Source organism: Meleagris gallopavo, chromosome 5, assembly GCF_905368555.1.
Source record: "Meleagris gallopavo chromosome 5, MGAL_WU_HG_1.1, whole genome shotgun sequence".
NCBI classification, from domain to species: domain Eukaryota; kingdom Metazoa; phylum Chordata; class Aves; order Galliformes; family Phasianidae; genus Meleagris; species Meleagris gallopavo.
The window spans coordinates 30,151,451-30,176,705 of NC_139408.1; the positions used below are offsets into that span (position 1 = coordinate 30,151,451).

The 25,255-nt window shown below is 42.1% G+C and overlaps 1 protein-coding gene across 1 annotated transcript; it reads right to left on the reverse strand.

The window, feature by feature from the left end:
• Nucleotides 1-4,399: 4,399 nt before the first annotated feature.
• GREM1 (gremlin 1, DAN family BMP antagonist) lies at nt 4,400-14,380 on the reverse strand. Its single transcript, XM_085225055.1, has 2 exons — nt 14,073-14,380; nt 4,400-8,018 (listed from the first exon to the last, which is right to left on the reverse strand). The coding sequence occupies exon 2, from the start codon at nt 8,015-8,017 to the stop codon at nt 7,463-7,465; it is 555 nt and encodes a 184-aa protein (XP_085081181.1). The 5' UTR covers nt 8,018; nt 14,073-14,380; the 3' UTR covers nt 4,400-7,462.
• Between the last annotated feature and the right edge of the window lie 10,875 nt (nt 14,381-25,255).

The following is a 25,255-nucleotide window of genomic DNA, read 5'->3' on the forward strand; positions in this document are numbered from 1 at the left end:
CTGCATACCACAACTTTTTTTTCTATTTGTTTCCTTTTAATCATTGCTTTTTTCTCTACTGTTTGTTCCCAGTCTCACTTGCTTGTCATCATTTCTCTGTAATAGTGAATATATAAGACGCTCAGCTAGAAACCTGAGAGCGCTTACTGAGTAGCCTTAGGCTTATTATTATTATCCTATTCACAGAGTAATGGCCTCCTTTGGATCCCGAAGACCCAAACTGAAGGCAAGACCTCCTAGATGTTGTGGTTCCTTGGAGGTTCTCACGAGTCCATTCTTCTAAAACATATTCTGTAGACAAAGAATCCTAAATGCTACTTAAAAGTGAAGTTAAAGATCTACATGGATTACACTCCCAATGCAAAGGAAGGGATTAACTTTTCCTTCAACTCTTGCTGCTTAATGTTGATTTAGTATATTGTCTTGACTTCTAATAAGGTTATTGAAAGATAAAAGCATAAGGAGCTGTGCCACAGATGCAAGTCAGAATTTCATATGCAAAATAAAGAGAGACATTATAATAAAAAGAAAATTGAACGTTGCTTGTATAAAATCTGGCTTTGTTTTGATGCATAAAACAGCAAACACTGTTCCACACTGAGGTTTTCAAGAATGTCTTAAGTATACAATGCTTCTGATGCCACCCCAGTTGCCTATATATAGATCTGTCTTGTGTAAAGAATTTAAAAAGCATTAGAATGGAGAAATCAAAGAGACAATAAATTTTAAACCAATCTTATTGTCTGCAGCCTTAAGTGTTATTAAGATCAAAGTGGAGCAAACATCTGGCATTTGCCTTTCTGCAAAAATTAGATCAAATTACCTACCATAGGATTTAGATCCACTTGGTAAGATCTTTCCATTGCACATATAGTTTTCTTTCTCTTTTTTATTTGCTAGATCTAACTTAGCTCCCAAAATTGACCCTCTTCATTCATTTGAAGCTGAAACAAATGAACAACAAAAATGAAAATATATATTCCTCATGCACATCTGTTTCCTAAAGGACATTCAAGGTACTTCACATCCTAAGGAAAAAGGTTCAGCCAATCTTCATCGTTGCCATTAAGTAGCCTTTACTGATTACACACAACCCTCTATCCCTCCCTAAAATATATAAAATTCTTCATCCTTACTGTGGTGTTTTCACTGTTGACTTTATTTTATGATTATCACCCATACAGTACATTGTTAAGAAGTCTGGCACACTGTACTTTTACAAACATAGCTGATGTATATTTTTCAGACTCTAAATACCTCTCAATGCTTTTTTTTACAGAGAGAAATACATGTATGTTACGTCTATATAGCACAATTTTTTATTCCCTGGATAGAAGAACATGCAGAGGTAAGACTGAGAAAATTTATCTTCTTCTAAATATAAAAATGACTGTGCCTGATTCTAGTCCTCAACAAATTACAAAATGTAGAAATTCAGTAAAGTTTAACTTGAAAGAAAAACAATATAATGGTCTGCAGATTCATTTAAAAAAAAATAAAATAATAAATACTAATAGTGCTCTGTAGTGATGCCATGCAATAACTATAAAATTATGATTACTGAATTTTAGTGTTGGTATCCCACATGAGCTGTAACTGACACATTAATTCTTTCCAATTGCTTTCTTGCTGGAATCCATATTGGTATTACTAGGCAGAAGGTTAAGATATAGCTTTCAATTATTCTAGAGATGAAGATATTATTTTAACCTTTGTTCTTTTGATCTCTTGTAATATGAATTGGAATATAGCTGTTTCCATAAGGTATTCTTTAAAAAAGAAATGAAAACATGGCAATTCCAAATTTTATTTGCAGAACTTTATTGGGAGTCAGTGTAACTTCTTGATTTGATTCATCCCCAAACTATGTGACTTACATCTGTATCACAGCATAGAAAGGTTATTGCTTATCACAACTTAGAAATTTGTTTTTTTTTAATGTGATCCCAAACATTCTTCTTTTATGTCAGTTTATAGTTTGATCCTCACATCTTGCCCCTCAGCAATTTGAAAGAGGCAGGCAATTAATTTTATTTCAATATTTTTCAAAAGTATTGGGAGTATGAGCAAGTGGCAATTAACATTTTTGTCCTCCTCACCCCAGACCAAAGAAAGCTTGGGGTGGAATTCAGGCAGCCAGAAGTCACACATTGTCAAAGGGCACCTTCAAGTCATCAGCTACATTCGTGGGCAGGCAGTGCAGACAAGCTTCAGATGCTTTTATGAAGCTGCATTACAAGGTAGCATCAGAAATCTGCACTACTGGGATTTGTTACCATACCTGTATGTAGCTTGTATTTCTGGTTTAAATCTCAGCCAACAAACAAGAAGAAAAGCAAGGTGTCCAAAGCTTATTATGGTTAAACTTTTTGATATCTTAAAGCCAAGGCCTGATGTAGCAGTTGTAGCAGTGATACATCCAATGTTTTGACTAAATCCAAATGTACGTTACACTTTTTATTTTCTGAAATGTTAAACTGTGGAGCAGTTTGCAGTCCTCTGGTTAGCTGCCCAGGGAGGCAAAATAACTCAGAAATTATTTGGGGCTTTCTGCTGCTGGTGTTGAGTGACCTCTGTATTTCAGTAATTGGGGAAGTAGTTTTTAAAGGAGGTTTGAATTCTTTGGATTGAATAACACCCATGCTATTTAAAAAGAGAAGGAGCAGTCTGTGTCACACTGGGTTAAGCAAAGAAGCATTGCAGGCTCTGGCAGTGACTGGGAGCTTCTCCTTTCGGAAATCTGTTGAAAGTACTGCTCCAGGTCAGGCTTGCACACTGGGCAGCACAAAACATCACTCCCCACAGTGGCAGCTCTCTGGTCTATCTTTTATTTTTTGCCCAGGAGCAAATGAATTACAAGGTTACATTTGTGCATCATTTTTGTGGACACAGTGCCCTTTTTCTGGCCAAGCACTGCTGCTGACAGGCAGCCAGAGAAGGACCCATCCCAAGCATGCTGCACCCACCATGGCCATGTGTTCCTCAGATGTCTCACGTATGCCCAGCTTGGCTTGTGCTTGATGCCTCCATCTGATCACGTGTGCAAATCTACTGCACAGCACATGGTTTACAGAGCACATGCACAAATCCAGAACAGGGATCTTGCCTGCCTCACTGGAAAGAGAGCAAGAAATAGCCTTATTTCTATCTGTTTCTGTGAAAGCTGAGGGAGGTGCATGGATTCCCTCTTTCCCTCTCATCTTCTTTTGATTAGTGTAGTATCTATAAAGCATGCAGGACTTCACAGTGGACATACCTTCAATTTAAAGTTGGTATGTAGGCCAAATGTAAATTATAATGACTGCCTCAGCTTGTTAGCATATAAATAATAAGGCCATAGTACTAGAAAGTATTAAAAAGGTAAGCCCAGGAGGTTGTTCTCTCTGTTTTAAATCTTCATATGAACATATATTTGCACATCTCTTCATGGAAATTTATTACATCCAACCGTATCCATATCTCAGACCAGAAAAAGTCAATTGCCTTTTACAAATAATGAAGAGTATTTTGCTTTCAGTAAATTTTAGAATAACAAGAGAATAAATGAATGGACAGAAATAAAGAAAGAGTAAAGCTAAAGCCTTTAAGTTGCGCTAAGAAGCAGTATGCCACAGGCTGGTCAGCTCCATTATTTCACAAGCGCTGTTCATGAAGTAAAACTGTGCAGAACGTTACCATCACCTGCCCTTCATGGCTGGGTGCTGGCCAGCTCACCTCTTGGTCACCTGGGTGTGCTACAGGAAGCCACTACGTGCAGGCTACCTGTGGGACTGTATCTGTTTCACTGCTGCTCCTTGGAAGGAAAGGGAATAGATCTGTGGGAGTGTGGTCCCCATCTGAGCAGCTTCCACTGCAAAGGCAGAGAATGTTAGGGGCAGTGAAAGGAAACGACAAATCCTCCTACACTCCTATATAATTCTCTGTCCCTGTCAAGGGCTTGCTGAGAGCTCTACATTGCAAAGATATTTCCTACTCTTTTTTGTTTTGTTTTGTTCTATGTGGAAGTGCACAGATGAGTAGACACGAAAGCTGAGGTAACATATGAGGCTGGCAGGTCGAGTCCAGCTCCACCTCTATAACCATTCAAGTTTGATTTATATTTTGAACTGTCACTATATGGTTTACAAGGGGAAAAGTGTGAGTAAAGATTGAGATTTTCCTTCTATAAATTGTGGAAGGGTAAGGGGGAAGTGACAGATCTCATTTAAAGACTTTTTGAAGTAGCTGTGTTGAATGATGGTGCCATTGCCTGTCTCTGTGCCTCATTGTCAGAATCTAAGCCCTTTTATAATTAAGAGAAGCCACAGAAGTCAGAGTAAAGTACAACAGATCCTGAAAGAGCTGGAAACTTAAGGAAGAAATAAAAAAAAAAAAAATAAAAACAACAATAGACATGGACTGGAGAAGATATTTTATTTATTTGTTACTAGTAGTTAAAATGACGTACAAAATGCTGGGAAGAAAAATTCCAATTCCATTCAGTTACAAAATAATTAAAACTTCATTTTAAACCAAGTTTTGCTTTGTGAGACCGAGCATGACAATACTGCAGCCTTAGGTTATATAGTCCATTGTTTTTAGAATAAAGCAGACATTTAAATACATATTGTGGTTGATATTAAATATCTGGTATAATTGTAAGTTAGCAGAACTTTCTTACTCTCAGGCAATAACTAGCAATTCATAAAAGTTCTTTGTATAAAATTTACATAGTTATAGGGGGATCTGCCTCCAGGGGAGCTCCGTTGTGAGCTGTGCACGGGCTGTTTGGAACATTAGAATTTGTAACACTTTTATCAGTTGCCCTTCAGAACACTGAGGTCGTTAATGTCTAAAGCCATGCTTCATGTCTAAGGGTTTAGGGACACAGCAGCCTAGGATGAAATCCCATTGCTGTTAAAGACAATGGGAGTTTTGCTATCGACTTCAAATGAAGGAATAATTTCATTCTTAAGGTGTGCCCATTTATTGAACAGAAACACTACAGAGTATAAAACTTTCAGCAAAGGCTGAGATTGGCCCTGTTACCTGCAAACCAACTCAAAAAATTAATTTAAAGGAGAACAACCCCTGCCTATTATCAGTGAAACAGGATTTGTATTAATAATAACATTAAATATCCATATCTTTCTAACTATTCACATTCCACACAGTGGAAATCTACCTCCTGTAATGCCAGATTTTAAAATTGGATTTTAAAATCCACGAAGAAATGTGTCATACCTGCGGAGTGAGAGTGCACCAAGTGAAATGCATTTTAAGAATATGAACCGATGAGTTTTGATCTCTTAATCTCATAAACACAGACCTCATAGCAGTGGATTTCAGAGGAAAAATATATGAATTGCAGAGATGCAGGATATCACCAGTAATTGCATGAGACATTGAGTTACATTCGTGGCTTTTAATGTAATGACTGCACATCCTATGCATCTATGGCATGCCACCGTATGGTTTACCCTTCGGACATGTTACTAAGGGCCTCATTATTGTCTGTCTCAGAGCTTGATGGACAGAAATCCTGTCAAAATAATCACCCTGTGGCTGAGAGAGGCTTTTAGTATGAGAAAGTATAGCTACACTGATTGTGGGGAGAGAAGTCTTGCTGCTGATGGGGAAAGTGTGTCCTGGGCTACTCAAGCCCCATCACACTGTTAACTTGAGCCTAGGACCATGCCTTTTTGAAGGTGCAAAATGGGGTCTTTTTGTTGGCATGTAGGTGGAGGTAGGGAGGACTGCAGAATCTGCAGCACCACAGGGCCTTCAGCTCCTGGACAGAAGGTGCCCTGCCAAGCCAGTGCCCTATGCCTGGCTCAGCAACCACTTTGAGGTACAGCTGGACAGGCTGTAGCTCTCCAGCCAGCCCCTGGGGCTTTGGGACCACCTTGCTGGAATAACTTCTCCTTGAGACTCCCCACGCTCTTGCCAAAAGCCACCCCCTTCATCCAGCTTGCGGTCCTAATCCTGAAGGAGGGAAGACACAGGCTGATCTCCTGGGTGACACTCATTGAGCTGCTGGAAGTAGTGTCCCCTTTCATGTGTTTTTTCCCCCTCGATGAGAAGGGGACTGAGTTAGCCCTTAATTTTCAGGAAATTCTCTTTACTTAGTCCAAATCCTGCTTAAATGCAAGTCTGTGGTAAAAGATATAAAAAGAGGATTATTGCTGGCAAAGTTCTGCATCTCTTTTTCAACAAACTGCATGCCTGTGGCAAAGCTAAAATAACAATAACAATGCAATGTTTACTAGTCATGAACGTCGTGTCTTTTGTCTCTTGTGTGGTTATTGCATTTGCAGTCACATGATGCTTGCTTTAATTTTTTCTTTGCTCTTTAAGTACTAAATTACTGCCATTCTGTACTTGATCTTGCTTAGCAAGATTTTTGTGCTGCGGTATGTACGTTTCTATGTATGTGTGAGAAAAAGAGGAAAGAGTTCAGATAGGCACAATGGAGTCTGCAGACTCATTGTGTGTACGTATAGATACCAATGAATAAAAGATACTGCATATACATATATATGTAATATGAGGAATAACTGCTATCAGAAATACAAGACATCAGATGGATCTAGTGGCACAGGAATGGGTTTGATTGATGTAGAGAGACATTAGAATTCAGAAGTATATTTATAGCCTCGTATATAGTTTCTCTTTAATTTATGTAATATATGACTAGGTATATAAATTAAAGCAAAACTTAAACAGAAGACAATATCTCTTCCTCTGTGTCTTCCTATTTAAGTATCTTTCCTTTTTCACACCCTTTTGTGCTCCCCTGTCTACTTACTTTAGCCTTTTGCATTCTAACTTGCTGTGGTTCTGTTTTCCATCTACCTATGCTGACATTTCAGCACTCCCACTTCCCCATTGTTCTCCAAAAGCAGCCTTTTTATTTACAGTTGTTTTTCTGAATAAGCATGTTACAAACTCTTGATAAAGCTGCTATTTTCAGTGATGCTTTTGCTATGGCGTAACTGCTTTTTTCCAACTTCATATTTAAGAATAGATTCATGCTTTCAGATATATCATCCTCTCACATTGATGTTTCTCATAATACAGTAAAAGCAAATAGCATGGCAAGTGAACATTAGCAAAAGCCACAGCTCCACTTTTCCAGTAAGTGACAAAAATGTGAATATACGCTAGGAAACCTAATTCATCACTGTGGGTAAGTAGATTTTTAATATTTCCTACCCTTTTTCTCTTTTTTTTTTTTCCCCTCAGAGTGACCATTCATATATTTGCTTGTACACACCCTTTTTCTCTCTTACACACATGTGCCTGTTCTCTTCCCTTACATTCGTTTTGTTCTTTTTGTTTGGCTAGCTGTTGTATTTTAGGTAATTCACTGGGTTCCTTTCAGTTTCGCCCAGCCTCAAAGCTTTGCTAGTTCATGCCACTCACTCACATTGGCAATGATTGCGGACAGTCAGAGTGCAATCGGTACAACGCACTTCTAGGCTTAGTCCAAGTCAATAGATATACACCGACATTCCTTCACGCGGGTGATTCTTTTCTTCTTCCTAGGGGGCTGAAGCTCGGGGCAGTTGAGAGTAACAGTCATGGTGGTAAACTTCTTGGGCTTGCAGAAGGAACAAGACTGGAAAGAGCCTTCCTCTTTGCGGACATGCCTGGGGATGTAGAAGGAATTGCATTGGCCATAGCAGAACCTGTTGATAATGGTGCGACTGTTGCAGCCTTCTTCATGGATAGTTTGTTTGAGGGGCTGAGTTTTGCACCAATCCCGTTTTAGGTATTTGCGCTCAGTGATGTGCAGTGCCTCCTGGCTGGACTCCAGCACCTCCTCAGCAGGCATTGAGGTGCCTTTTCCTCTTTCTCGATGCCTGGAGCCCGACTGCTGCTGTGTCTGCATCTGCTCTGAATCATTGGGCTGATCCTTGTCAGGAGGAGGGATAGCGCCTTGAGATCCACGATTCCTCTTTCTCCCTTCTGCTGTCGGTAGCAGAAATCCCATCAGAAGAAACACAGCGCCGATGGCATACAGTGTACGGACCATCCTATAGAGAGGAAGTTGAGGAAATAAAGCACAGTTGTGGATTTCAGATATCAACAGGAATCAGGTATGCAGTAAATTTTCAGCTCCATAAAAGAAATGTGAGTGCGTGCATGAATGCACACTTATAAAAGATGAGCTCTTTGCTTTCACCAGCTGGAAAGCAGTTTCCAAATTACCAAGTGATAAAAGCTTTCATATATTGTGATTGAAAGTCAGACACTAAAATAAGTCTATACAGAATTTCACTTAGTGTTGCATGCAACTTTTTCCAGCTCCTTTCTTCATGCACCCTACTAAAGAGTTCTCATTCCCTTCCTATAGCTTATTGACACTAACAGTGCTCCTCCTGATTTACACAAGTGGAAGGAATGATTTTATGCCTTGCTAGGATTTATGACATAGTTATCAGCAGTACCAGAGGACATCCATTCTACATGTTCCTTTGTCAGAGTCAGAAGCTCTGTACAACTCCTTGCATATGCACATCCAAAATACAGTGTGCAGGCTGTTATCTGAATACAGCATCCCAAGCTCTGCCACACTGCACCTCTGAACTGATCCACTGAGTCCGAAGGTAATGAAATCTAGGCTGAGTAAGACACGAGCACAAGATAGGCAACTAACATAAATTGATATTTAGATACAGATTAAAAGAGATGCATCTGTAATTTCAAATTACACCTTCTCACATTACTCTGAATTTTTGATAGATATTACACATAAACAGTCATAAATCTCCGTGTTTTATTCATTAATCCATCATGATAGCAAAAGGATATATGAGGACAGTAGAATTTCATATGACATTAAGAACCATGACATAACAGTATGATAAAAGAATGTTGATTGTGCACAAAAAAAAAAAAAAAAAGGACTTCAAGAAGTGCAAAAAGTAGAGACAATCAAGTTCCTTAAAACTGCATTCCTGATCCAAACCCAGTTACCAGCCTATATAGCTTCCTTAGTCTTTACGACCCAGGTATCTTCCACCAACTCTATTGCTTCCAAGCTCTTTGGGCTGCTGGGTCAACTCAAGACCCACAAGCTAGAAAATGACCTGCCATGCTCCTTTCTCTTCCTGAAGTACCACGGTCTTCATGTTTGTGAAAGCGAGCAAGACAGACTGGGGAGGGAGGATCTCAGGAGACTTTCACTGTGGGGAGCTTGGAAGATGGCCACCAGAAATGGGAAGCTCAGGCATTAGAAAGGGGAAGAATTGTGAATAAAAAAAATGAGAAAGTCAGTATCCTCTACCTTTTTTGAAGTGCTGCAGTCATATCCCTTATTTAACCTATTTTATCAGTAAAGATGAATCGCTGTTTGAACTGAAGATTCCTTCTTGTCCTACTGCCCAGCCAATAAATGTGAAACTAAGGCCCATGTCCTTGGTAGGCAGATAGATGGCAAAGTGCCAACCCTGGAAGGGCCTCCTGGAGACTCAGCGGAAGATCAGGGTATTGTGTCATCTGCTGCACAAGATGTCTGTTAATTAAGTTACTAGGTCTTTCCCGTCACACAGAAAGAGTAAGTTTTGGTTGATGCTGTTCAGAAAGTATTTCTCACCAGAGACTGGAAAAGGAATTACTGGAGTGGAAAAGTGTCACAGGAGGTTCCCGTTGTATGTAGGAATTTGCTCGTGGAGCTGATGTTTTATGTGTTTGTCTACAGACTGTTAATATACTAGAGCTTATGACGCATATGATAAATATCTACATTCATTTTATTAATTTAGATTTATTTACTAGTAGCCATTCATTTTGTTCATTTCGGCTTAGTACCAGTATGTCTTACATTTGGAAGAAGCTTCAGACTTTAAGAGAGGGCTGTAAGCATTACACTGCTCCTGACTCCAGCAGGCAGTTTGGAAGGGCTGCTCTAAACATCTAAGCGCAATATTGCACAGAACATGCTATTTTAATAACTTTAAGACTCTGACACAAAACAAAAAACGTTGGGAACTCGAACTGAAGACTAATGCAGTGTAATTTCAAGTGTCAGTTTAGACTTCATATTTGCTGTTTTTTTCCCATTTCTGTTACCACCTCAGTGTTATTTAAGCATGTTTCTTTTCAGTCTCCACGTTCTGCCTGTAAAATATTTTTTAAAATACAGTTATAAAATACCACTTATTTCCTCAAGTGACCAGAATGACTCCTTCCAAAACTATTCTTATTTCTCTGGTGACTGTATACCCACATTGTATTTAGACAGTATGCATGTTATTTACTCAACATGGTGCCAGAACCTTAGAAGAAGAAAAAAGTCATTGCATGCAACCAAAAATAAATTGCTAGTTTCTAAGCAGTGCCAGGAAACTTCAGGTGTTTGTTTAGTTTCCCATAACTGAGTGCCTGTTTCACCACTACGCATATTCCCGTACTCCTTTTGTTCCTATAACAGATCATCTCCACTCTGTTCCACCATTTTTCCACAAATGTGCAATTGATGACATAGTCATGTAAGGTCTAGTTATGTGAAAACGTGTGTATTTGGGGATGGTGATTTGGGGAAAATCTGATGGTAATGCCTACTATTTTAAGATATGTATCCCAGATTGATGCATCATTAAGTAGTATGTGCTTCACTCTGAGGAAGCACAAGCATATGTTCCAATATAACCCTAAAACAGGAAGAAATACAATTTTTCACTGACTTGGTGTCACGGTTTATAACGACACTTGGTTTATAACCGTAAAGGGAGAAACTATATTATATGCTTGAAGAAAAAATTGTGATTCGTGTAAAAGTTAGCAACTCAGCAGCACCTTTTGCTATGGTCCAATTTTATATATTCCAAAATATACATCTGAAAGTAAAAATAATCCAAATATTTAGGACTAAATACAATTGAAACACAGGCCCTCCAAAGAGGCTGTGTTGACTTCATGATCCTCAATGGCAGCTTAAGCAGGAACTTCCTATCATAGTAGCTTATTACATATTTGCTTAAAAATTTGATTGTTTGGGGGAAAAAAAAAATAGAAGAAAAGCAAAATACAAAGGAAAATAAGGTATTATGGCTCAGCAATGAAAGCAGCCTACAGTCTGCACTCTCTCTGATCCTAGTGCTCATAAGAGAAGACAACACCTCTTCTTATTTTAGGAACTAGAATGATTCATCCCATCTTCAATCCCCAAATTAGTGTTTGTGAACTTAGTGTTTGAGCTTCCTGAAAAGCTTTTTTATTACTAACCTCCCTCCCCCCCAAAACAAACAAACAAACAAAAAAAAAACCAAAAAACCCAACCAACCCACAAGTAGCTCAATCCATGTTACCATGCCCAAGGTTTTACCCAAAGGAAGTCTCACCAGAAGTAGATGGTTTGGGATTGTTTTTGGTTTGTTTTTTTTTTTCCTTCTCACAGTCATAATTCTGAATGTGTGATAACTCTGAAGCCTGGGTAGGAGCTGTGAGGAATCAGGCTGTAAAAGCACATGTATGTCAAACTTCTGCAGAACTTTCTGTGCTTAACATGGGCTGTTGTAGAAGCAGCAGTGTGATCAGAAATCCTTCTGAGAACTCAGCTGAGAATTCTTTGAACAAGTAGATGACCACAAACAACATACTTTATTTGGGTCCCATTTACTTCATTCAGATCCAATGAGAGCTCTGATATCATTAATATTTAAAGTAAGTAACAAAATACTTTAGAAATCTTTCCGTATTTTCCTACTGAGTTTTCCTCATCATCATCATCTGCAAGCTCTCAGTCCAACAGCCAACAGCAGTTTTATTGCTAACTTCAAATGGGAGCAGAATTGGACCCAACCATTCAAATCCCCTCATACAGGGATTATCTGGAACTAGGATCCAATCATTTCATGGCAGATGAGGATGCCTGCAGATTAATACCTGCAACCATTCACAGAAGAGTGCAAACTGTTTCAGGTTTATTGCTCAATACATTAAGCAGTCAATTTTTAGCTTTTACATTTTCTGCTATAATTTAATGACCTCCAAAAATTAGTATTTAAACACTGCTTTCCTATGAGTTCCCAGGCAGAGCCACAAAGTGACCCTTGAAATGCTGTGCACACAGAGACGCATTTACAAGCGCTGGGTGGAATCCCAGCTCCACTGAAATGCGCAAATTCTCACAGCTTTCTGCAGGCCCAGCATTTCATCTGCAAGCCATATTCACTGGGAAAATATTCTGATGAGCCACGGGTTCATGTGCTTGACAGAAAGCATGAAAAATAATCCACTGAAGACCTAGAAAAATAAATGTGCACGGCGGGCTTCAAATAGCAGCCAAGCAAAGAGGCAAAACACAACACTGGCTATTGAGAAAACCAAAGTGGTTACATCCCAGCGGATCAGAATGATTTTCTGCCTGGTTTATTACATATGAATTACAGAAATATTCTTATGTAATGTTTTCATAGTTATAGATCTGTATTTTTAAATATACAAGGAGGCAAAACAACAGCAGTTCCCACAGACCCCTTTTTTTTTTTTTTCTCCCCCCCTCAGACCAATATGGCAAAGCTAATATGGCTCTTTGGTAGAGTTTAGGTACATTTACATTTCCAATAATTCCTTCACGTGAGTCACAGAGTTTCCTTTTTCGAGTCGTTTAACTTGTGTGGGCAGCATCACGAGGAACAAACAAACAAACAAAAAAAAAAAAAGGAGAAACCTCCTCTAGAGAGGTATCTCTCTGCAGGGGCCGCAAGCAGCAGCACACGGCGTGCGCACGTCGGTACCAAGGCACGTCGGGGCGGCCCCGCAGCTGCCAGCCACGCTACGAGAGCTCAGTCGCTCTGAAAACGTTTGCTCACTGGACTCTCGGACACAGTGCTGTGCAGAGACACGAAGAAAAGTCTTGGAAAACGCCACGCATTTCTACACAACCTCACCGGGAGAACAGCAAGCGCTTTGGCACAGCTTGGGACAGAACTCGCAGGAGGACAGACAGAGCACGGCCGTGCGCGCTGTTTGAGAACCGAGGGGGCCCCGCACCCCGTCCCAAGCGGAGACTTTAGCACGGACCCCGCGACCTCCGCCTCCTGCGGAGCCTTCCCCCGCCCCGCAGCCGCAGGGAGGAACCGCGGGCAGCGCACCGGCAGCTGGCGGGATGCAGCGGTGTGCGGGATATGCAGGGCCGCGCACTTTGTCAGCCCGCCGTCGCGGCGCTCCCGTCGGGTCAGGGAGGCCGCCTGCCCGGCCGGGCTCCCCGCAGAGCGGTGGCGGCACCGGCAGGGACTTCTCCGCGGGCGCCGGCCGCCGCCCAGCCTCGTCCCCGGATCTCGAGGGGTCGCACCGAAACGGCCGGGTGGCTCGTTCGCCCCGTCCACGCCGGCAGGGCTCACGTCCCGCTCGGCAAGGGCGGCCCCGACGTCGAGGCCGGCAGCTCCGCCAGGACGAGGCCTCTCAGTAGCGGGGAGCGCTGCGGCAGAAGGACGGACGGAGCCATCGGGGCGGTGGAGCAAAGCCGGCGAGGAGCAAAGTGGTGCTGCGCACGGCGGAGACGACGCCGCTCCTCCCGCCCGAGGACACGCGTATTCGTCCGCGAGCGCGCAACTTGTGCCTCCGCCTGCTCTGCGCGGCCCCGACGGCTCACGCCACCTGCCTGGGGGGGACGCGGAGCGGGGTTGCTCGGAGGAACGGGACGGAATGAAAAGGGCCAGGGCGGGCAACGGCGAGGCCAGCACCTGGAGCTGCCCTCGACCCGCTCCGCGCAGAGGCCGGGCCGGGATTTCGCCGTGAGTCGGGTGGGCGCCGCATCCAATTTGTTGGGAGTGATGCTGTAGGCGGAGATGGGAAGCTTTTGCAATCCCCGCGCCTGTCAGGGGAGAGAGATGTCACAGCGCCCCGATCCCCGGCGGAAAAGCTAGTGACAGCCCTCTGGCTCTGACAGGCGAGCCGGTGGCACCTCCGCACGCCCAGCAGCTTGGCCACGCACCGACGAAAGACTCCTCCTCTTGCCCGCACCCCGGAGGTAGGAGAAAGGCACTACAGTTTTGCCTCCCGCACAGACTGGCCAAGCAGGACCCATCTGCGCTCCCGCTGCGAGTGCGCGGCCCGGCCCGGCTCAGCAGCGCCCGGCTCACCTGCGCGGCGTCGGCAGCTCCTTGGAAGCCCGGCTTGGCAGCGGCTCCTCGGCGGGGCGCAGCGGGGATGAATGCTGCGGGTCACTCGGCGGAGTGGGAGGCGCGGGAGCCCGCAGCTACCCGGCAGTCCATAGAGGGCGAGGCTGGGATCCTGCCTACAAATTGCAGCAGCGCCGAGCTGTCTCCCATTTAAATGTCTCCCAGCTGAGGTCTCCGCTCCAAGCCCCTCCAGATCATTGGACAAGCGCCTCCGCCCCCTTTAACACTTCCATAAACTTCCACTAGGGAAAGCTCTCGGGCGTGCAGATAAACACTCGACTACTTTCCTCTCTTAAGAGAATCGCTGCTAAAGGTCACCACCCAAGGAATTTTATCTGGAACGTACAGAAAAATCACATTTTCCATCCTCATTAAAGTATGACATTTAAGAAGAGCTCCCTCCAGCCCCGCCTGCTCACTTGCCGTTCCCGCTGCCCAGGGCCGCAGTCCCACAGGGCAGAGCCCGCACCCGACCCGCTCTGGCAGGAGGGAGGCAGCAGCCTTCCTGGCCCCACTGCCACTCGCTGAGGTATGAGGTTTGCTTCTAAAAGTGTGGCAAACAAACAAACAAACAAACAAAAGGTGGAGGGAAAGCCATTTTTTTCCTTTTTTCTTTTTTTTTTTCCAATTGCCTACAAGAGGTGGGACACCTCGGGTGGGTTTTTTCCCCTCCCGCTCGTCTCTCAGAGGGCAGTGGGCACCTCGGACATCCCGCGAGGTTGTCATTCAGGAGTCGTCTGCCTGTCGGGGCCAGGAACTCAGCCCGGCTCGAGGTCCTGCTGTGGCCGCCTGCTGCCGCCCAGCTATGGCTCCCCTCGCCCACTGGCGTCTTGCTGCAGGTCTTGCTGCAGACATCTGCTGTGGGATCCCTGTTTTCCGACGTGAACCCGAACCATGAGGCACCTCGGTGGCCTCACCTCACCTCAGGGCTGAAGAGAGGTGCAGCTCTAGCAAACAGATTTGTATCGTCCTCGCTTTTGCAGATGGGGAGGGCATAATGAAATTAAACTAAAAGGATCTGCTGCTTTAAGGATACCAAGCCCAGGCAGGATGCCAGGTGCTGATGGTTCAGAGCTCTTAGCACCAGCTGGCTCCTTATTAGGACTGCATTTAGTGCCAGCTACAAAGGTGAGTGCTCAGCACTCTGGCAAATTATTCCCCTTAATTTTGCATATGTATGTGGTTGGCGATAACCTGATAAGAAAGAATTTCTCTGTTCCTTGACCAACAGTGTATAGAAGTGCTGTAGAGGCTGCAGCCGTGCCATGGTTGATGGCAGCATGAGAGCAAAAATGTGCTGGTGTGTGGGGGCACTGCAGTTCAAATACAATGAAGAGGGAAAGGACTACTGGCAGAGAATCACAGTAAGTGACATCTAGATGGATGGAAAGAGAGGCCTAGGGAATTTTTAGGATTTTTTTGTTATTTTGCTCCAAAAAGCGCTATTAGACTTCATGGATGTTTTTAATTAGCTGGGGTCCTTCTTTCTGAATCCGGAGAGAAAGTCACAATTCCCACCTCTCAGTGTGCTCACAGCCTTTATGTGCTTCTCCTTTGTGAAGGATAGTGGTGGTACTGCTGTGAGGGGCAGGGGGCCTTGATCGCCCCATGTTCTGTGTCTCTGAATAACCTTAGGGCTAAGCTGGGCCCTAGAGCCACACTGGGGCTGCTGCTGGTGGACCATGAAGGCAAATGGCCGTAGCCATACCTGCTTCCATCAGATGAATGAAGGGAGAGGTAAAAAATAGATGGCAGAAAGGAAGAATCATTTATGTTTATTTCTTTGTGGTTGAGGTAGGGGGAAGCTCTTATTTTGTTCATTGTATTTTTAGCATCAGGTATCCAGATCATTTCCAGCTTAGAAATTTGTATCCCTTCTGCTGCAGTGTTCTGCAGAACAGCACTCCCAGTCTGAATGGAGCTGTGCTGTCAGACCCTGAGCAGAGACAGGGTTCTCTACAAGGTAATGGATGCACCTGGCATTGTGCTGAGGCCCAGTAGTGCTGTCAGCTGAAACCCTTCTGTACCGAGCGGTTAGTTTAGAGGAGTCCTACGGGGATATGTAAGTTTTCTATGGCAGAGTTTGGGGCTGAAGAGGAGCAATGCCATGGTGTTATGGCAGCACATATTGCCAGCCTGGCTGGATTCAGCTTCCTGCTCGCTGATGGCTTTTTTTTTTTCTTGGTTTGGTTTGTTTGTTTGTTTCATTTTCTCTCCCATTTCTTGCTGGTATTTAGTGTGTGAGTTGTTCTTTGTTTTAGTAGAACAGTAACAATTGTTTTAAGCTTAAAAGAAGTGCTGTACTTAATTCTTGCATAGAGGAATGTTATTGGGCTGAGCTCCTGTCTGCTACCATTGCCTCTGAGCTCTGCTCAGTGCCTCCTTCCTGCCAGGGCAGTTGGCGCCTCATTAAAAGCCTTTGCAGAGGAGCCAGGGCCTGACGGGGGCCAGATCCTCCTCTTGAGCACATCGGAATCACTTATAATAACTTCAGGGAAATGTCACCGATTTCTGTCAGTGGAGGAGCTGGCCCTAATGCACCTCAAATCCAAACACAATTGGGCACGTCCCTCCAGCACAGGGAAGGCAGAAGAATGGGCACCTCACCTGGGCTCTGGACAGCTCTGCTGCAGGGAATGGAGCGTGATGTGCAGGGCCATGTGTCTGGCACTCAATTACAGAGGAAGAGCTAAAAGTGTGTGTAAAACTTAGCTACTGATGACAAATCACTGATGTTTCCCATATTTTTTATATGGCAGCAACATGAGAAATGTCTTCTCTGGCAGTAACATTCAAGAACAGTAATTCCAAGCCAGTCTACTTATGTGTTTTGAAGTAGAAAATGGGAATGTATGCCTCCATATCCCTTCATGTTCTGTTAATATGAAGGTAGTGATGTCCACCTATGCTTTTTGCTCTTTAGAATTAGAGAGGTGCTTGTGCAAATCTTTTGCTAAACACTTCATTCCCTTATTCTCAGTCTCATAAAATGATAGAACCATAGAATGGCTTGGGTTGGAAGGGTTCGTAACGGTCACTTAGTCCTAATCCTTGCTATGGGCTGGTTTGCCACCCACCAGCTCAAGCTGCCCAGGAACCCATCCAACCTTGAGTGTCTCCAGGGATGGGGCATCCACAGCTTCTCTGGGCAACTTGTGCCAGTGCCTTACCACCTCTAAGTGAAAAACTTCCTCCCAATATCTAATCTAAGCCTCCAGTACCACCATAACTTTCCCCTTTGGGCTTGCCATCAGCGTTTGGAAGCTGGGCACGCGTATTCTCAGCTGCACTGGATGGTGTGTGATCTATAGAGGGGCTTGGCTTTGGCCTGGCAGGGCATGCTCATAGAGATGAGAGCTGTCTTTGTTTTATGGACACTGTGTCCTTTGGGTGGTGAACACACTGGGTTCCTGACTTCCCAGAGGGGTGAGATGAGCAGTACCTCGAGGGTGATCCATGGGTAAGCAAGGCTGTATGCAGTGCACATTGAGTAGTCTGCCCAGAGTGATATAAGAAATGTCACGTGGAAGGAAGAGGATCTGGGGATGTTATTTGACAGCCAACTGAACGTGAGCCAACAGGTGCCCAGGTAGGCCAGTGGCATCCTGGGCTGTATCAAAACTAATGTAGTCAGCAGAAGGGAGGTGATGGTCCCTCTTATTAGCACTGGTGAGGAAACGTGGAGGTATGGCACTGAGGGATGTGGTTTAGTGAACGTGGTGACAATGGGCTGATGGCTGGACTAGATAAATTTAGTGGTCTTTTCCAGCCTTAATGGCTCTGATTTTTATGTTATCAGTCAGCATGGAATAGGGTTTTTGCTTTTTATTTCAAATATCTTATTTAAGCAGGCAAAGAGTAATAAATGACTTAAAATAAGGGAAGATTTCTTGTGCTTTCAGGGCACTTTGTTAATGTACCAGTCCTGTGGTTCTCTTTCAGACATTTTACTGTTTATTCTGGTGGAGATTATTATGTAAAAAAAGACCTTCATATAAGTATAGTTTAGAGAACTTTATCTCAAAATTATACTTTGTATCAAACAATATAAAATAATATATGAAAAGCTGAGATTATTGTGAGTTATACATTTTTCATAGATCCTACTGGATAATCAGTCTCCGGACTATGCTTCACATTTAGATAGATAGAACATCATTATTTTAGTGTATAGATTTTCATCAACAGAATGATGAAAAAATAAGCAAGGGGAAATGTTTGTTGGTGTTTGTCGGTTATGTTCTTTTAATGAATTGTTTTGACTCTGCTATTGTCTTTTCAAAATATCACTTCATCTAGACGTATACCTGCATTTCACTTGTGAGTGCTCAGAAATAGGACATAGGAAATCAAAAGTATAAATACCTTTGAGATAAAATCACTCGCTTTAAGCACTTTAAAAGCTCCTCCATCTCTGAAAGGAATGGTGTCCTGGTATGCCTGAAAAGCTTTCTTGTTTCAAATATAATATGTGTACAGTCAGGTTGTGTGCTTGTAATGTTCTCTGCACCTAGGAGCCATGGTCACTCACCAGAATTCCACAGCACTATGTGCTGCAGACATAGAATAAAAATATGTTTTCTGGCCTCAAAACACCTACGTATGTAATGCATCCCATATGTGACTATTTTTTCAAAAGTGATTTAGAAAAGCTTATTTTATTAAGATGAAGTTTGACTGTTGGACAAGTATAAACTTTCATACCAAATGAGGAAATGTAATTGGTCAAACTTACCTTTTATTTCTGTTTCCACAGTTTTTAAATTTTTTTTTAAATACATGCTTGGTATTTGATGACTAGAGAAACATTTGCCAAGAAAATGAAAACCATAAAATAGCTCTGAAAGATACGTCTTCCCTTCTGCATTTGCTTTACACATCCTTCATGGCGGGTCTGCCTGCAGGACCCTGGGGGAGGTGTCTGGTGATGGGCTCTGCTTTCTGGATGGTTTTGGAGCAGCATGCCAGTAGGTGACTCCACTCAGCACTCTGGAGCTCAGAAGCCCTTATAGTTTGAAGCTGTGACCTGGTATTAGGAAGGAGGCATCAAAAGAGCATGGGGTTTTGTTTGCTTACATATTTTGCTCCATGACACGACAGCCATGAAATAGAGTTTCCAGTTATTCTGCAAAATGAACTGATTCCTTCCAATGCGGTGCTGCATCCCACATGTCGGTGGCAGCATCTCAGACATTGCATGTACTTTCAGAACACGTATAGGTGTGCCACAGGCAGTTCTGGCAGAGTGGTGGCACCCTGCCGTGGTGCTGAGCAGTGCTGTGCACCCGTACCTGGGGTGCAACCATTCTGCAGAGACCTCAAGGAGAGCTCTGTGTTATGGTGTGGGGCCTCTGTGCAGCACTCTGGTGCAGCACCTCAGAGTGTGATGCTGGCCGTGCACTTCAGTGAAGTGAAAGTGGAAGCCGAAACCTGGGCTTTCTCCTGGCTCTGCCGCTTACTGCCTGTTGCAGAAGAAGAAGGAGTAACAAATGCGGGAGAAATGTTTCGTGATGTATGAGGGTTCATAAGGCTTTTAGTTTGGATTGTCTGCTTTTCCATTGCCCGCTTCTTAAAATTCACATCTTATCTGTTTTTGTTTTTCCTGGCAGTATCTAGGTAAAAACAGAATGCCAGATAAAGAAGTGGCTTTGCAGGAATGAAGGAATGTCAGCCCTCTTTGGGCTGTGACAACAACTTATTTACCCGTGTGCAACTTCTGTGCTTTGTGTTTGAAATGCAGTGAGACAAACACAACTGCTGTGTTACGGGAAGACAGAGCTCTGTGAAACCATTGTGCTCATACTTTTCTCTGAGTGAATGCTAACGCCTTCCTAGGGAGGAGGTAGTAAAAAACAGAGCCTGTCCTCACTGCCATGTTGTATTTGGATGGTCTCTGTGTCAAGACAACGACACATAAGAGGCACAAGCACCCTCCCACTCCCTTCACTCACAGCAATTTTCTCATGCCTCCATTTCCCCTGTGATAGGGAAAAGAGTTTTCAAAGGAGCCAGAATTGTTTCGATGTAAGTCATTGAGGCTGGTTCAGTACCAAACTCATAATGAAATAAGCAGTTAATTATACTAAGAGAAGCCGGGGGTTCACATCAATCTGGGAAGACAATTTGTGCGCGTGTGTGTGTATATATATATTTTTTTTCTTTTTACCTCTTGTGTTTCCATGCCTGAATGCATCCATTTCTAAATTTCTAAAAGCTTTTAATGGGGAAGAAGGCCTTTTAACTTCTGCAATTCTCCACAGTGTAAAAAAAAAAAAAAAAAAAAAAAAAAGCTATTTCCAGAGAATAAGCCAAGTTTTCTGTGGACAAAAAATCTACAGGCAGACAAAGAAGTGTTTTAACCACTTGTGGTTATCTAAAAGAACTGCTGAAGATAAGGCAGCAACCCAGCAAGCTGTGTTGAACAGCATTTCAACTGTACATATATATGCAAACACACATTTAAGTGCTCTGCTGAAGGAGGTGGACTTGTGTGCACACTTCTTTTTTTTTTTTTTTTTTTTTTTTTTTAACAGATTGAGACCCTAGTCCTGTAGGGGTCTGCTAGATGCCTGCCTTTGTTTTCAGTGATCTATTCAGACAGTATGAAGTGAAGCGCACTCGAAAATCCCAGGGGGTTTGAGTCAGGCGAGCCTTCTGAAAGGACCCAAAGTGATGTATGTATGCCTTTCTCTGTAGATGTGTATATTAGAACTTTAAACTTTGCAAGCTGAAGAAATAACAGTACAATACAGTAATAACAAAACGCAAAAAAAGTCTATTTTTTTTTTTTGTCTGTATGGTTACCAAAAATTTACTCTTTCAAAAATTGCCAAAGAAATCAGTTCTGGGAAACTACACAGGCAAGCGTAGGGCCAAATCTCTTGTCCTGATATTTCCAACGGCTCTGTTTTGCTTCTTCTGTTTCCTTGTCAGAAGTATCCTGTTCAGCCTGTTTGGCTAAGGGCAGTTGGATATTTATTCATTGATCTTTCCCTTTCTTACAGTATCTTGAATTCTAATTAGCACTTTTCAAGCTCTTTTACTTTATTCCCCAAATATAGCTACACCAGACTTCATTCTTCCCCTTTTTCTGGACTGTTCAAAGTCATGGAAGAGCTGTTATCCTATGTTCTGTAACTAACTGCACTGCCTATAAATTAATCAGCTGCAGTTTAAGTTCTATTTCTTTTTACGTTTAGCAGTGTGCCTGGAAATGAGTAAAATCACTTGGTGTTAGGAGAGGCTCTGAATAGTTCAGGAGCTTTCTTCTAGGTGTTCGCAATTAATCAGGCACCAAACACTTGGAGCATTTGGATGCACTTTTAAGAAGTCTGGAAATGTAAACAGGAAATCTTAATGCACTAAAGACGTAAGCAAAGAAGTTAAATTGCAAGTGACCAAATCAATTACACTTCAGATCACACTGTGGCAGGGCTTTTTGGTCTTGAACCAGATGGAACGAGACTCTTTATGAAGGAGGTATTATTATTTCTTGTCATGGTTTCAAAATGAGCATATAAATTCACAGTAAAAAATATGTATTTTTCTTTTTGAAAAATATATTAAAGCATCTAGAGGAAAGAATCCTTGCTACTGGCGTCATCAAGAGCTATGAGATGCACTTTTAAAAATATACGTCCCTGTAGCTCTTTCTTGTTCTGACCTGACCCAAGCAAACCAGAAATGAATGTGACATCTTCCTCAGGTGTGAGGCAAAGAAGAAATCTTGCTTTTTAATAGAATGAAGTCTTAGATCTAGAGCTTATGACTTGTTTTGTCAATGTTTTTCCTGTAGGCTGAGATTTTTTGCATTGAGACAACTGTCGTGATATAAAAATGTACCAAAGAAGTATCTCTTTCTCCTTGCTGTAGTTTATTGAGAAGTCTGTGCCATCACTTGGATTTTCTGGAGTCATAAAGCACTTTTATAATTCAACAGAAAGAGATAGGACAACTTGTTGAGCTCTGAGAGGAAGTGACTGCTGGGATCAAGTGTAACAAAACTTGCTTCCTATATAAAGACATTATAGCCAAATGTAACTTCTTTGTTTCTGGTTCAGAGAGGTATTTTGAAAAGCCAAATACTTATGTTTTGATATGTCAAATCAAGTTGTTTGCTTTATTTGGCATCTAGATCACTCTTTATTTGTGTATACCATCATCATCTTTTGTGAGAGCTTAGAAAATCGCTTTAGTATTTGGCCCTATATATTTAAACAGGGGGAATTCCACTCAAAACCACCTCAAAACCAGGAGTTATCTCTGCTGATGTGAAGGGAATGACTGTGCCTGAGCTTTGTCACTGTAGATGGTTATAACAAGACATGTCCTGCTATTCAGTGTTGTCCTGTCCATGACACTAGCAGGGCTCCTTAGCTTCACTGTAGCCATTGATCAATAAACACCATACATGATGAAACTTGCAAGATTAGATTTGTCACTGGGATGCTAACAGTGAATAAGGAAGTAGAGTCCAAAATGCTCCTTTTTCAATTTGCAAAATGTGCTAACAATTTTTTTTTTTTTTCAAGTTACTAGCATAAAGAATGCAGTCAGGTAAGCAAACTCAATAATAACCAAGTCTTGCTAAGCATAGCACTCTTACAGACACCTGAAGACCTCACTTCTGGAGTGCTGCCCCACAGCCCAAATGCCACACATTGACCTTAGACTGAGGTGAGAGTTGCCACACAGATTCTTGACAGCATTTAGATGCCTGAGGTACTTTATTCCTGTGCTTTCTTGTCAATATATAGACTTAAGCTGCCTAAGGAATAGGGTAAGGGAGGCAGGATCTGAGGATCATGTACCTTGGTATTTGTGTTTCACACCAGCTGCAGTGTGGGTACTTAAGGTTTAAGTGGATCTGGTCCTCAATCTCTTCATTTCTGCTCTACCATCTGTTGCAGATGTGCAACAATATAGACACAATGGGTTTTTATGGAGCAATCAGTATTTTAGGGACTGTCTATGAAGGTGTTATCTTCAAGTTTGTGGCTTTTGGGTTGCCGGGAACATAAAAGCACAGCATGAAATAGTCAATACTATTAGGCACAGAAACTAGAAAATCACCTCAACTATCAGAGCGGGGAATAATTTGCATATTTTAAATTGAAAGAAATATGTGCACGTGGCTTGCATGCTGGATAACTTGTTCTTGTGAGAACCCCTGAAAACAAGTCTTCAAAAAGGCTACAGCAAAACTGGAGAATAGCACGAAGAAGCTAGAAGGAATCAGAAGCTGGGCTAATTTTTTTGTGTTTTTAACTCCATGCACACTACCTGTGTGTGCACATAGCCCTGGGGCAGTTGGGTCAGAGAGTTGTTTGGGAATTTAAACAATAGCTGTGGTCTGTGTGTAAACTGACAGCAATGTTTCTCTATCAGAATTATGACTTTTTAAGAACTTGCTAAAATCAGTTATGTCTCTTTCTATTTCATAAATGTTTTATTATGCAGTAAGGATGATTTTGTTAGTTCAGTTGCAGTAACACAGCTCTGAGAACCATAAGTCTCACAGCCATCGTGCTGTCCGTTGGAGCCCCTGAACATTTTGCAATCAGCTTTGTTTCTGGTTGCAGTGTTCTTAAAATAAATAAATAAATAAATCAAAAAATCAAAATTAACCAATAATGAATTATTAATCTGTCTCTAGATGACCTGTCTTTTTCTTTTATGGGTATGTTTTGTTCATTTGGAAATACAACATGCCATGATGTGGTAATTTCTTTTATTTCTAAGTATGGAAAGATATTCTGCCTACAGCAGTATGACTCTGGACCACACTTACCTATGAGGTTTATCCCACTTGAATTTCAGGCACTTTTAGATGGTTTTTAGACACTAGGATGTAGGCAGTGCACTGAAGAACTGCATATGTTAGGTTGTTTTAGTTGTTTTGTGGTGGTGTTGGGTTTGTTGTTTTTTCTTTTTTTTCTTCTCAGAATGAAGATTTAATTAAAGTAAGTTAAGACTGACTTTATTTCAGCATCAAAACTATATGCCCTTCCTGTGAGCAACTCTTAAATATTAAGATGCTCAGATCTAAAAGAAGCCCCCTAACCTATCTGTAAGGGAGAACTTTGGTGGCTCTTGAGAAACTTACATTGTCACGTGGTTATTAGGTTGGGACAAAAATCTGGAATAAAAGCAGTCAGTTTTTATGCATTTGAAATGGTCTGTAAATGAATGATGCCAGATAAAGAAAGAGGGAGAATTTGTGCATTCTCCTCTGCCTCGCTCCATTTCCAATGAAACGTAGCCACTGACTTTCACTACTGTTTTTCTTGGAGAGCAAAGTAGGTTGAAGAAACATGATTGCATGTAAAAGACACCTGAGTCATAATGAGAGCTGAATTCGTATCTTTTGGTGACAAGAATTAGGGGAAAGAGAAAAGATGGTTCAGATCTAGCAGGTCTTTAACTTTTGAAGCTGTTCTCAATTCCAACTATCTCTTATAAACATAGATGTTAGTGACACTTTTTTTTTTTAAGCTCTCTCAGTCCCAATTGGTAATGTTGCTGCCATGATATTCGCATCATTTAAGATTTATTGTGCTCCCATGTGTTGTACATGTGGCCAGCAGCTATTCACAGGATTCATAGAATCACGGCAAAGCAATTAGCATTATAAAAAAAAACAAACAAACGTGAGCAGATGCTACATACTTCTTGTGGTGAATTAGGATCATGAACTGGAATTCAACCCCATTCTTCACCAAACAGCAGAAGGCTTGAGTGTGATAGACCTCGACCGTGTATGTACCTGAGAATCGGTCCTTTAACTCTTTCATTATCTCATATTTAGACAGCTTGTCTTAGGATAAAATGCTGTAACACCATTTGTTGTTCATTGGGCCCTTCAAGGATGGCAATTACATCCTTTTCTTGTACTTTCTTTTTAGTTTTTAGTTAATTTCCATCCAAGTAAGTACATCATTGCCAGCAGCTGAACGCTTTAAGAGAACTTACCATTTTTGCTCATGGTTGTAGTATGCCTTTGGCTCTAGGCATTGTGAGCAGACAAGACCTTTTAAGGGACATGTTAATTATTTTAAAACAAGTCTCACTGTTTGAAATGATTCCTGAACATCTTTTAAGATTACTGAAGGTGCTTGCATGAATCCAAATAAAACTGCTGCTAA

Excerpts from the sequence above, each read along its gene's own strand:
- GREM1 (XM_085225055.1), bottom strand. The coding sequence starts at position 8,017 with ATGGTCCGTACACTGTATGCCATCGGCGCTGTGTTTCTTCTGATGGGA.